Source organism: Notolepis coatsorum, assembly GCF_963971535.1.
Source record: "Notolepis coatsorum genome assembly, chromosome: 4".
NCBI lineage: Eukaryota > Metazoa > Chordata > Actinopteri > Aulopiformes > Paralepididae > Notolepis > Notolepis coatsorum.
In genome coordinates this window covers 40282587-40295918 of record NC_140168.1, presented here as the reverse complement: position 1 = coordinate 40295918, position 13332 = coordinate 40282587, and the positions used below count along the sequence as shown (strand labels likewise).

The following is a 13332-nucleotide window of genomic DNA, read 5'->3' as shown; positions in this document are numbered from 1 at the left end:
AGGTGAAAGGAACTAAGGATGTCTGCAGTTTGAATTTGCACAAGAGCAATTCAGTTTGAATTCACATCCTAATCAAAGCTCTGTAATCCTGACCTGTTGCTCCAGCAGGAAGGAGAACACTGAGGAGGAGGAGCAGGTGGTCATGCCGGGCACAGCGAGAGACTTCGGCCTCTGGCCGGAGGCGGGGTAGAGCCGGGAGCCCAGGTGGCTGAAGGCGTGCTCCTCTTGGTACACAGCCTGGAGATGCTGCCTCAGCAGCTGCTCCTCTCTGGACGCCTGCTCAACAGGAGAGAGGGGGAACACATGGGAATGAGAGGGAGCACAATCTGAGCAAAGTCACTCACCGTATGTAGATGGAGGGAAAAAACGTGATGTAAAGTATGTCTTCCGTGTTAATAATCGACATGTACTGTAGATATAGGAAGATAAGATATTGATCCCCTTGGGGAAATTCAGTCGGGGGAGGGGAGGTACAGGCAGGGTAATAGTAGAAAGACATAAATATAGGCAATACAATTATAGTAAAGATAAAAATAAGCAGTGTAAACAATATAATTAACTCTGAATATAAGAATATGAGCAAGTAAACAGTGAAATCAATGGTGCAGATGAGGGTCTATCAGTTATATTATATGTTACAATAAATATGGTCAATAACACTTAGAATCTGAATATATACTATTTGTAAGTAAAGTATACAGTATATACAGGTGCAGATATGTTGTTGCGTATGCAGGTTTGCATGCCACACAAGATTAAACTTGTGTTGTGTTATAAAATGAAATGTTATTTGTGAAAACCTCACCTCCAGGTCTGAGAGGTGCACTCTTGCTCCCTCCTGATTGGCTACTGGAATGTCTCCATCAATGGTAGGGATGATGATAACACCCGATTGGTCATCACCGTTAGGAAGTTGAGTAGAAGAAATCGGCTGGAATGTAGAGGTTCTATGCAGAGCTGGAAGGAGAATGAATTCAACGTCAATACAACCAAACATGTCTTTGTAAGGCTGTTCAATTCTGCAAAGTTGGTGTTTTTTTGTTTTGTTTTCAGGCTTGTTGGTGTTGTTGTAATTTACTTTCAATATTGTGACATTGATGTTGTGGTTTGTTTTCAGACTTGTAATGTTGCTGTTGTGGTTTATTTTCAGACTTGCAATGTTGGTGTTGTGGTTTGTTTTCAGACATGCAATGTTGATGTGGTTTATTTTCAGACTTGTAATATTGATGTGGTTTATTTTCAGTCATGTAATGTTGTTGTTATTGTTGTTGTCATTGTTGTTGTCATTGTGGTTGTCATACCGAGCTCTCTCTGGACCTGCTGGGGAATACCCATGATAGTGGTTCTTCTGGTTCTCTTCTTGTTCTTATTATTACTCTTCACTGGGTTCAGAGGCTTGAATGTGGAGCCTGGATGAGAAGGGAATAATAGTAGAGGAGGGTGTGAGAATGTAAAGGTATGGAGAGGTGAGAATGGGCTGGAGGGATGAGTTAATGTGTAGTAATAGTCACGTCTCAGTGCTGCAGTATAACGGGCCACAGGAATGTCCTTGGGATTTCAAAGGGGATGTTGGAAATATAGATACGAATACAAACCAGATTCACACACACACACACACACACACATGCATGCCCTCCAGCTGTGCTCTGCCAGGCAGAGACACTGCGGTTTTTGGATGCTTAAAAGTATTCCAATATATGCAGTACCATTGTGTGTGTGTGTGTGTGTGTGTGAATAGGAGTGATTACTTCCTTTCCAACTCTCTTCGGCGTCCACACACACATGCACGCACACACACACACACACACACAGAGAGAGCTACACCCTACCTTGGCGGGTGAGCACAGGCCTCGTAGACGCAGCTGACGCAGCAGAGTTTGCCGTGGTAACAGAATCCCTGGCGGTGACTCCAGACTCTGGGGAGCCACTCCTGTCCTTGGAGTCGACATCCTGCTCCGGTCGGACAGTGTCTGCGGACTGTTGGGAAGAAGGTCAGGTTCAGTGAGCATTAAGCTGTGCCGTGGAGAGGAGTAAGAACCACGCTGTAGGTCGGTCACAGTGCCTCCATGTATACTTACAGCGATGCTTTCATCATCCGGAAAGGCCACCCCGTTGTTGTGGTCTGTTTGAACAGAAATTGGGAAGATTCAGACAAGGAATGAACTTAATGATCTCTCACTTTGCTTCCCTCTTCCTCCGCAGTTCATGTTGTATGAATATATTTAGTTTTTTTAGGAATGCATTGATACTGTAAACTGCTAACGAGTCGCAGTCAACCAGCCCTTGCTAACGGGTCAGACCCTTCAGCTCAGCTGGTTAGTGGATCCCATGGTTCCAGGTTCAATACAATATATTCACTACTGAAAAAGCGACTAAGATTTGATTGTAGTTAAACTACCACCCCGTACTCGAGTCCAGGACTTGGACTTGAGCACTGATGACTCAGACTTGGACTCAAGCATTGACTGCATTCGGACTCGGACTTGTTAATTGATAAATACAGTACTTTTTTTTGGTAATAGGCCCTAATCATTTGGCATAAGATGTTGATGGCTAGTGCCTTTGTTTGGCTATTGTGTCACAAAGTAAATACACTCCCATTGAAATGGTGACCGCCGTGTCATTTATGTTTAATGTAGACCTTTTTTATTTGACTGCCAGAGTGGAGTGGACTCAACCTTGATGACTTGGACTCGGACTCGGGCTCTTCTTTGGTGACTCGGACTCGGACACTGGGGACTCGAGACTCGACTTGGACTCGACTACAACACTGCTACCATCCGACTACAGCTAAATGAAGTTAAACTAGTCGTTTAAACTACATGCGTTTCACTGCTCCCCAACACGGAAACTTTCTACGCTTCATAAACAAAGTCACCCTGATACAGCGGCCCTACTGCACGGTCTGTGTGTCTGACCTTCCTGCTGCTGTATCTTCAGCCCCTCCTGGGCCTCGCTATGCAGCTCCTCCAGGTACTGCGGCCTGCTGCCCTCCATGAACACATTCTCCTGGTAGTGCTGTGAGGCCGTGTAGTGGACCGTCAACCTCTTCTGGTCCTCATTCCCCTTGGGACCAGCTGCAGGGAGGGAGAGCAGGGAGGGGGTAGAGGGAGGAGGAGAGGGGCGGGTGAAAGAGAGAGAGAGAGAGAAAAAGAAAGATTCAGGGTTACAGAGCTGAAACGGAATGCACGCCGAATCAACCGCTCTCGCCGCGGTGTCTCGGCACATATTGAGCTTCGAGGACGACTGAAGTCACATTTTGTTTAACGATAGGAAGCTGGTGCTGGTGCAACGTTAACAGTGGTCCGGGCCCAGAGGCGTCACAGCAGTACGGAACCAGACACATCCTCATCACCTCATCCTTTCGCTTTCTCTCTGTCCTTTTTCGGGAGGCCCACCTTCTCTTTTTCCTCAATATCCTCAATCTATTTCAACCCATGTCTCTACCCATGTATCCTTTCTTTCTCACCACACATACAGGACTTTATCTTGGCGTTGGCTTTGCCCAGGGTCAGTCTAAGGGAGGTGGATACGCAGTATTTCCTCTGAGACAAATCTCCCTTTGCCCCCGACTTGTCCTCCTTCATCAGCTTTACGGTCACCCCTATGTGGCTCCACCTGGCATGTGTGTGTATGTGTATCCTGTGGAGCAGGCAGGCAGACTGGTGGGCAGACGTCCCGGGCCAGAGAGTTAAAGCAGACTAGACTAATCTCCAGCAGCATCCCTCACCCTAGATAGTCCCCCCTAGGGGATTAGATAATCTGGATTGGCCCGTAGATATAAAACGAGGTGGGGGCTGCTATATGGGAACCGTAACCCGGCTCTCCCTTTGGGACGACCTCAGCCGAAGAGACACTGGATACTAAACCGCACCAAAGATCAGATATTTGTATTCAGTAGAGAATAAAGTCGAGAATAAAAGAAAACTAAAACGTTGTAGGTCACTGAGAAGGTAAAGGAGGTAAGAAGGTAATTCTGACTATATGGGCCAACTTCCGTATAAATTCTCACTTTAAATAACACTGACCTGAATACAGAAAGCGAAGACACCCGATTATAGGACCGTGAGGGTGAAAACAGTTGCGTGGTGACTGAAAAATGAACACAGGTCAAGCGTTTGACCTGAAATCTCCACACAACATGCCTGTACGCAGAACCACGGTGTAGAGTACCAATCCCCACACACACCATGTGGTGTAGAGAGGCTCCATCAGAGGGTAAAACAGACGGGCTGGTAAACCCCGGCTCCTCTGGCTAACTGAAGGTCAATGAGGGGTGTCCTCTTTCCCTGCCTTTGTCACCCTGCAACACTGTGGCTCTCAGTCTCAACAGGTGGTTAGGTAATACCGTCCGTCTGTCTGTGTCTGTGTGTGTGTCTGTGTGTGTGTGTCTGTGTGTGTGTCTGTGGGAAACCCAGGGACCGCTGTGAAACTGACGAGCCGCTCCCCAGGAGAGTTCTGTTTGTCACAACATGGGAACTCACGGCTCGCGTTACCGCACCCAAAAAAGAGATGTGTCGAAAATGACCTGGCTTTGTGTCTCCAAACCCCGCCCCCCTTTTCTTGATCCTCCAATCGCAATCGTTGCTTCCCTCGGACAAACTTTTTTTGCGATTGGAGAATCGAGAAAAGAGGGCAGGGTTCGAGATAGGGTCAAGAGGTCGCCTGCGTGTTTAGTTAGGAAGTGCACGTCTTTTTTGTCTTGTTAGTTCGACACGTTTATTTAGTAACTACTCTTGGACTCTTGCTGTAACCCTTGACATAATTATACAAGTAACACTCAAGCCCCCACAGACCCCCCTGTAATAGGTTTAGGGGTCTTGGGTTGATTAGTGTTAGTCGTTAGGGGGGAACGGGTTGGAATCCTCACTGGAGCATAAATAAAGCTCTTCATCTCATTAAGAGAGGGATGACCCCGAATTCCACTCCTCCTAACTACAACCATCACACACACTACTATGAGCTGCTTCCCTACCATGAGTGTGTGTGTCAGAGAGAGAGAGAGAGAGAGAGAGAGAGAGAGAGACTATGACATGACCCCCATTTTTCTCCATGCCCCTATGAAGACCACTAGGCTGAAATGTTAGCATGTTTAACATTTAACTCTGTCCTGAAGATCTGTGTGTGTGTGTGTGTGTTTTGTTGATACCAGCCACAAGGAGGTGCTAATCATAGAAGTAGGCTGTGCCTTTGACCTGTACATGGACCAGGCCTTCTGCGACAAGTATATAAAATATCAACCACTGCTCAATGTGATGGCCGGTACGCGTGTAACTGTTCCGCAACAGTAAGTGACTTCCGGGGTAGGCCTGATTGGCCCCGACAGGCACGTGACGCGGCAAACTCAGGACGCGCAACGAGGCTGCTGAGAGCTGTCGCGCGGAAATAGGCTGTCTATTGCCATTCTCTAACACAAACTCTAACCTTAACCAGCTCCTTAACAGCGCCTAAACTTAACCGTTCTAACCTTAACCAACTCCGAAACAATGCCTAACCTTAACCTTAACCTTAACTATGCCTAACCTTAACCATAGAAAGAATATTGCCATTCTCTAACACAAACTCTAACCTTAACCAGCTCCTTAACAGCGCCTAAACTTAACCGTTCTAACCTTAACCAACTCCGAAACAATGCCTAACCTTAACCTTAACCTTAACCATGCCTAACCTTAACCGGCGAAAGAATACACGTTAAAAAAAAAATCACGTTAAAAAAAATAAATTCGATGGGATTCGAACTCGTCAACAACCGACCGCAGGATCGCAGGACCGCTGCTCTGCGAGGTGAGCTGAAGCGCCAAATGAAAGTCATAGCGGATTTGGACGGTTACATCATTCCGCAAGCTCTGCTTCCGCAAGCTATAAGCGTCCAGGCTGGCTGCTTATAGCTTATCCGTAAGTGACTTCCGGGGTAGGCCTGATTGGCCCCGACAGGCACGTGACGCGCAACTTTCTCTGCCGCGCGGCACGCTCCGCGGAGCCGAGCGGCAGAGCTTGCGGAATTACGTAACCGTCCAAATACGCCATGACTTTCATTCGGCGCTTCAGCTCACCTGGCAGAGCAGCGGTCCTGCGATCCTGCGGTCCCATCAAATCTTTTTCTTTTAACGTGATTTTTTTTTTAACGTGTATTCTTTCGCCGGTTAAGGTTAGGCATGGTTATGGTTAAGGTTAAGGTTAGGCATTGTTTCGGAGTTGGTTAAGGTTAGAACGGTTAAGTTTAGGCGCTGTTAAGGAGCTGGTTGAGGTTAGAGTTTGTCTTAGAGAATGGCAATATTCTTTCTATGGTTAAGGTTAGGCATGGTTAAGGTTAAGGTTAAGGTTAGGCATTGTTTCGGAGTTGGTTAAGGTTAGAACGGTTAAGTTTAGGCGCTGTTAAGGAGCTGGTTAAGGTTAGAGTTTGTGTTAGAGAATGGCAATAGACAGCCTATTTCCGCGCGACAGCTCTCAGCAGCCTCGTTGCGCGTCCTGAGTTTGCCGCGTCACGTGCCTGTCGGGGCCAATCAGGCCTACCCCGGAAGTCACTTACTGTTGCGGAACAGTTACAGGCGGCCGGTACGCGTCTAGTTTTTTACCAACCGGTTTCCAGTTCCGCGTTCGCGTTCTGCGATCTGATTGGCCACTGACGTTTCTGGTCATGTGACATGTGCGCCAATCGCGTGATGCCTGTTTGTGTGCCTATTTCCGCCTTGAACAGCCTGCAAACTACCTAACGCCTAGTTTATCACTGGTTAAGCTTAGGCGACTCTTTCGAAGTTGGTTAAGGTTAGAGTTTGGAATCAGGGCTGGTGTTCTATCGCCCTGCTCTAAGACAAACTCTAACCTTAACCAACTTCGAAAGAGTGCCTAAGCTTAACCGGTGATAGAAACAGGCGTCACACGATTGGCGCAGATGTCACATGACCAGAAACGTCAGTGGCCAATCAGATCGCAGAACGCGAACGTGGAACTGGAAACCGGTTGGTAAAAAACTAGACGCGGCCGGTACAGGTGTAGATATAGTGTACTTGTATTCGGAAGTCTTGGCCATGTATATAAATGCACCATGACCGGTCTGAGAATTGCTGCAATGTCTAAAAGAAAAGCCAAACAAATATTGCTCTGTCTCAGCTATTATTGGCAGCTTAGCCGCGTGGAGAAGGAGGTGCTATGTGTACCCTTAAGTGTTCAGTGCTGCTTGGCCCAAATCTATTTGATTCCCTGTTTATGTAATATAATTTGTGGAACCAAATAAAGTATTCAAATGTGTGTATGTGCGTATACTACCTTTGGACATGTATTTTTGGAAGAGGGAGACCAATAAATACGCAAATGCATATTACCTATCCATCTCCCCGCAACCTAGGCGGTATTCTGCAACGCACACAAGCTTCACAATGCATTAATCAAACAACTAACGCAACAGAAACTCAACTCTCACATGCTGAAACCATGAACACACACATAGAACCAGTGTCGGTCGGTCAGCGCTCATACAGTCTAAAGGCGAAGCTGCACCACCAGCGAGCCCCTCCACCAGTGAGCCCCTCCACCAGCGAGCCCCTCCACCAGTGAGCCCCACCACCAGTGAGCCCCTCCACCAGTGAGCCCCTCCACCAGTGAGCCCCTCCACCAGTGAGCCCCTCCACCAGTGAGCCCCACCACCAGTGAGCCCCTCCACCAGTGAGCCCCTCCACCAGTGAGCCCCTCCACCAGCGAGCCCCACCACCAGTGAGCCCCTCCACCAGTGAGCCCCTCCACCAGTGAGCCCCTCCACCAGTGAGCCCCTCCACCAGTGAGCCCCACCACCAGTGAGCCCCTCCACCAGTGAGCCCCTCCACCAGTGAGCCCCTCCACCCCCAGTGAGCCCCTCCACCAGTGAGCCCCTCCACCAGTGAGCCCCTCCACCCCCAGTGAGCCCCTCCACCACCAGTGAGCCCCTCCACCAGTGAGCCCCTCCACCAGCGAGCCCCTCCACCAGTGAGCCCCTCCACCAGTGAGCCCCTCCACCAGGGAGCCCCTCCACCAGTGAGCCCCACCACCAGTGAGCCCCACCACCAGTGAGCCCCTCCACCAGTGAGCCCCTCCACCAGTGAGCCCCACCACCAGTGAGCCCCTCCACCAGTGAGCCCCTCCACCAGCGAGCCCCTCCACCAGCGAGCCCCTCCACCAGTGAGCCCCTCCACCAGCGAGCCCCTCCACCAGCGAGCCCCTCCACCAGTGAGCCCCTCCACCAGTGAGCCCCTCCACCAGTGAGCCCCTCCACCATCGAGCCCCTCCACCAGTGAGCCCCTCCTCCACCAGTGAGCCCCTCCACCAGCGAGCCCCTCCACCAGTGAGCCCCTCCTCCACCAGTGAGCCCCTCCTCCACCAGGGAGCCCCTCCACCAGCGAGCCCCTCCACCAGTGAGCCCCTCCTCCACCAGCGAGCCCCTCCACCAGGGAGCCCCTCCACCAGCGAGCCCCTCCACCCCCAGCCCAGGTGAGTCTCCCCCACTCACCCTTCTTCTTGAAGATGGAGAGCAGAGAGCGGAGGCTCTTCCTGAGGTACACCACCATGCCTACGCCTGCTGCTGCACCATGGCTGAAGGCAAATCAACTCAGGAGACACGAGGGCTTTGAACGCTGTCAAAAAGGACTCAACTGATCCCTTCTGTCACTTAAAAATGATCTTCCATGACTGAAAAGAAGAAAAAAACACTCTCAAAAGCACCGAGTAGAGAGGAGCAGCTGCTCTGGTGTCGTGTTGTCGTCAGTTTGAAGAGTCAGAAAGTCAAAAGGCTCGTTCCCTCCTTGCAAACTGTGTGTCTGAGCGACTCGGGCAGGATAAGTAGCGTGTACAATAAGACCTGCGTTCAGCCAAGCAGCCCAGCTGCCTTATCCCACTGTCTGCTCTCTCCCTCCCTCCTCCCTCCCTTCTTCCCTCTCCGGCTCTGTCCTTCTCTTTTGCCTCCATTGGAACTCCCCCTCTATTGTCAAACGTAAAGGACAAGTCCTCCTCTGAGCAGAGCGGCTGTCCAAGTTCAGCTTGTCTTTTAGAGCCGCGAGCCCCCTGTCTGAGGCATATACAAGCACACACACACACACACACACACACACACACACACACACACACACACACACACACACACACACCTACACACACACACACACACACACACACACCTACACACCTACACACACACACACACACACACACACACACACACACACACACACACACACACACACACACCTACACACACACACACACACACACCTACACACACACACACACACACACACACCTACACACCTACACACACACACACACACACACACACACACACACACACACACACACACACACACACACACACACACACACACACACACACACACACACACACACACACACACACACACACACACACACACACACACACACACACACACACACACACTTAAAAGTGTAAAAACTTAAAAACCCTAAATGCCAGAAAAGGAGTGAATGGAAACATGCCATAGACACAGAGAGAGAACACAGCACCTCCTCTCCTCCTTCGCTCCCTCTCCTCTTTACCTCCCCTTCTCTTCCCTCTGTTCCTTTCACTCATCAACTCGCATTTACATCATTCTGAACCCAGGGCTCCTCTCGATTTAGCTGCCTGTTTCTCTGTGTTCTGCCTCTCTGTTTTACTGTGTGACAGCCAGGGGAGGCTGCCCCACGTTACCAGCAGCAGGAATGTGATCACTTGAGCCTCGAGCTCCATCTGTCTTCTTGTCTGACTCTGGAGAAGACGGTAAGCGCATTTCCCAAGATAAGATAAGATAAGATATTCCTTTATTGATCCCCTTGGGGGAAATTCAGGCATCATAGCAGCATGGGGGAGGGGGAGGGGGAGGTACAGGTATGATACAGGTCATAGAATTATAGTACAGTGGAGAAGTAAAAAATAAAAATAGAATTGGCCCGCGGGCCAAATGGTGGCCCTTGGAAATGTTCCTGGCAGCCCGCGACGAGTTCAGTTGTTAAATGTGTTGTATTTGGTTGGGATCCAATGCGGTTTTAAACCAACCTACTTCACACAGTGCTTTGCTGTTAAGAAGGTAAAACTGTGCCCCCCGGGCTAAGCTGTAAAGGTAGGAGTGACAGCTTGTTGAAAGCTTGATAGGCTACTGGTTGCATGGTGAGGTGCCTACTCATGGGACACTAATCATTTATGCGTTCTGTTTTATCGTGGGCGGCCCTCGTTTCAATTGGTTGGTTCTCTAGAATGGCCCTCGGTCATGAAAACTTTGAGAACCCTGGATATCAGCCTTTATTTATCCTGTTATATATATATATATATCCTCTGTATCACTTCCTCTGTTTCCTCCCCCTCTGACTTTCTCTCCATCTTTCTAGTCCCATATCTCTTGTTCTCGTTCTCACTCTCAGAACGCAGTGCACGCTCCGTAATAGGCAGTCGTCTCTCTCTCTCTCTCTCTCTCTCTCTCTCTCTCTCTCTCTCTGATCCTTGGGCGTATAGACACAGAGGTCTAGTTAGGAGTTATAAATAGCTAAAATAGCCTGTGTTCAGCTTACAGCTCATTATTGCACCTCATCGTGTGTGTATGTATTTGTGTGTGTGTGTGTGTGTGTGTGTGTGTGTGTGTGTGTGTGTGTGTGTGTATGTATTTGTATGTATTTGTGTGTGTATGTGTGTATGTGTATGTATTTGTGTGTGTGTGTGTGTGTGTGTGTGTGTGTGTGTGTGTGTGTGTGTGTGTGTGTGTGTGTGTGTGTGTGTGTGTGTGTGTGTGTGTGTGTGTGTGTGTGTGTGTGTGTGTGTGTGTGTGTGTGTGTGTATGTGTATGTGTGTGTATGTATGCACACACATACCTACTTGTGTTTCCCTGATAAGCTGTAGGAGGCAAGAAATCCAAAATGGTCAATTGAAATACCAGCTGATATTGTGGCATCCAAGCGGCCAGTGCCGTTGCTCCAGGATTATTTCCCTTAGAGCCAGACCTCGGATGCTTTCACCCTCTTAAACGGGTGTATTTACTCCCAATAAAGCAGCACAGCAGGGGGGCTACAGCTGCCTCGTGCACCCCGTCCATCTGGGAGGACACGGTATTAATACAATTATCTTCATCCATACACCCGCCGTCCCCAGCCCAGGGCTCTGGCAATAGGGAAAAGAGACCAGGCGAGTGTGTCTGTGTGTGGGGGGGGGGGGGCTAAGCTTAGACTTACACTCACAGAGAGTGAGAAGGGAAGATTTCACTCTCCACACACACTGTCTAAGGTCAGACGATCCAGCCTGGGGTGCGGGCAACGGGGCACAGCTTCTGGGTAAGAGTGTGTGTGTGTGTGTGTGTGTGTGTGTGTGTGTGTGTGTGTGTGTGTGTGTGTGTGTGTGTGTGTGTGTGTGTGTGTGTGTGTGTGTGTGTGTGTGTGTGTGTGTGTGTGTGTGTGTGTGTGTGTGTGTGTGTCTGTGTGTGTTCGTGCGTGCGTGCGTGCGTGCGTGCGTGCGTGCGTGCGTGCGTGCGTGCGTGCGTGCGTGCGTGTGTGCGTGTGTGTGAGTGTAATCGAGGACCTTTTGAGGACAGCAGCGTTAGACACTGGGACAGTGCCAGAGGGTTAAGGTCCTTATTGTCTTAACCTGGCTCTATCTCTGCACCTCCTTGTGAGGCCCCACTCCTGACCTGTGTTGTCCTCTACGGACACCTCTCCTCTGGTTTCCCCTGGTCTGTCCCTCAATGCCAATATCTGAAACACACCTCCCCCAACCTCTCCAACACACACATACACACCAAGCCTATAGAATGTCCTCCAACACAGACCTTTACGGAGTGCCAGTTTTGGGGGTCCTTGGCCCGGTGTCTAAAGACCCCTGTTGTTAGTCATGACCCCTCATATCAATATTCATCAGCAGACCTATAGAGACACCATCTGGCCTAGGGAGAGAGGCACGCACGCGCGCACGCACACACACACACACACACACACACACACACACACACACACACACACACACACACACACACACACACACACACGCACACACACACACACACACATGCGCGCGCGCGCACACGCACACCCACACATACACACACACATGCACGCACGCATGCACCCACACACACCACAGAAACGATTCCTCCACATTATGCAAACGAACACAACGGATAACAAAGGGAAATGTGGCATATGTTAATTTTACGCTAAATAAAATTCCATGAATATTTCATCCAATCACATTCCTAATCAGGATGATGCACTGAACCACTGTAACTGTAAAAACAACGGGTGCACAGTAGTACCATCCACCAACGCCCTTCCAAGACATCCAAACACTGGGTGGTGGCACAACGCCTTATAGCTGCTTTGAAGTTGCTTCATGAGTGACTCCAGAAAATGTCATGACCAGTTGCTTGTTAGGATGTCAAACCACCAAGCGCAAGACAATCAGAGTTCAGGGAGCCAATAAATCATGCTCGTTAAGATGTCAAAGTCCGAAACAACTTCCTCCTCAATTGTTAGAAGGTAGTGTCTAGATCCCATAGCCTAGAAGAACGTTTCCTTGGGAATCGTCACTTTTTGACCTATAACCGCAGAGCTGCAACTCATCTTAAGTTGTTTATAAACCGATCCCTCACCATTAACCCCGACCTTACCCCCTCATGACATAGAGCAGGTGAATCTAGGTGAAAGTTAACGTGTGATTCCTTATTGATTTCACACATTTAATACACCTGAAATCAAAGGGATAATTCAAAAGGAATTTATATTTGCAAGTCAAACTATCTGTTTTGTATCAGTCTTATGGGGGCCGGCCATGTTTTTGTTGTCATGGATACACAGTGTCACTGGTTTTATAACTTGTGGCAGTTCACTGTATGCTTAGGTCAAGCAGTTCACTAAGCATGTAGTGAACTGCCAGATGTTCAAACCAGTGACACATGACAGCAAAAACATAACGGCCCCCCATACGTCAAGTCAAATCAAGTCAAGTGTTCCATTATTAATCTCCTTGGGGGAAATGCAGGTGTCATAGCAGCATGGGGGAGGGGAGGTACAGGCAGAAGAGGTAATAATAGCAATAGTAATGAACATAGAACATAGTGAGTAACATATTAAGTCAGATATATTAAAATGAGCTACTTCAGAATCCATTTTGTCGTTTGTAAAACAGTTTCATCAAATGTGACATGATTATTTGACTTGCAAATACAATTCCATTCCCCTTTAAAGACAAAGTGAGACAAAGATGATGCAACTCAATATCAGGAAAATATCAGGTTTTGAACTGAATGTTTTTATTCTGACGTCTAGACTATGAAAACCGCAGCAGACTACAGAGAGTGGCCGATTCAGCTGAGC

General features: G+C 48.9%; 1 protein-coding gene across 1 annotated transcript in view; it reads right to left on the bottom strand.

The window, feature by feature from the left end:
- nhsl3 (NHS like 3) overlaps window positions 1-13332 on the bottom strand; it is a 79406-nt gene that overhangs the window by 5977 nt on the left and 60097 nt on the right. Inside the window, 6 exon segments of the mRNA XM_084313580.1 lie at window positions 94-276; window positions 806-957; window positions 1302-1409; window positions 1830-1977; window positions 2079-2122; window positions 2919-3077. Coding sequence (XP_084169706.1) covers window positions 94-276; window positions 806-957; window positions 1302-1409; window positions 1830-1977; window positions 2079-2122; window positions 2919-3077 — 794 coding nt within the window.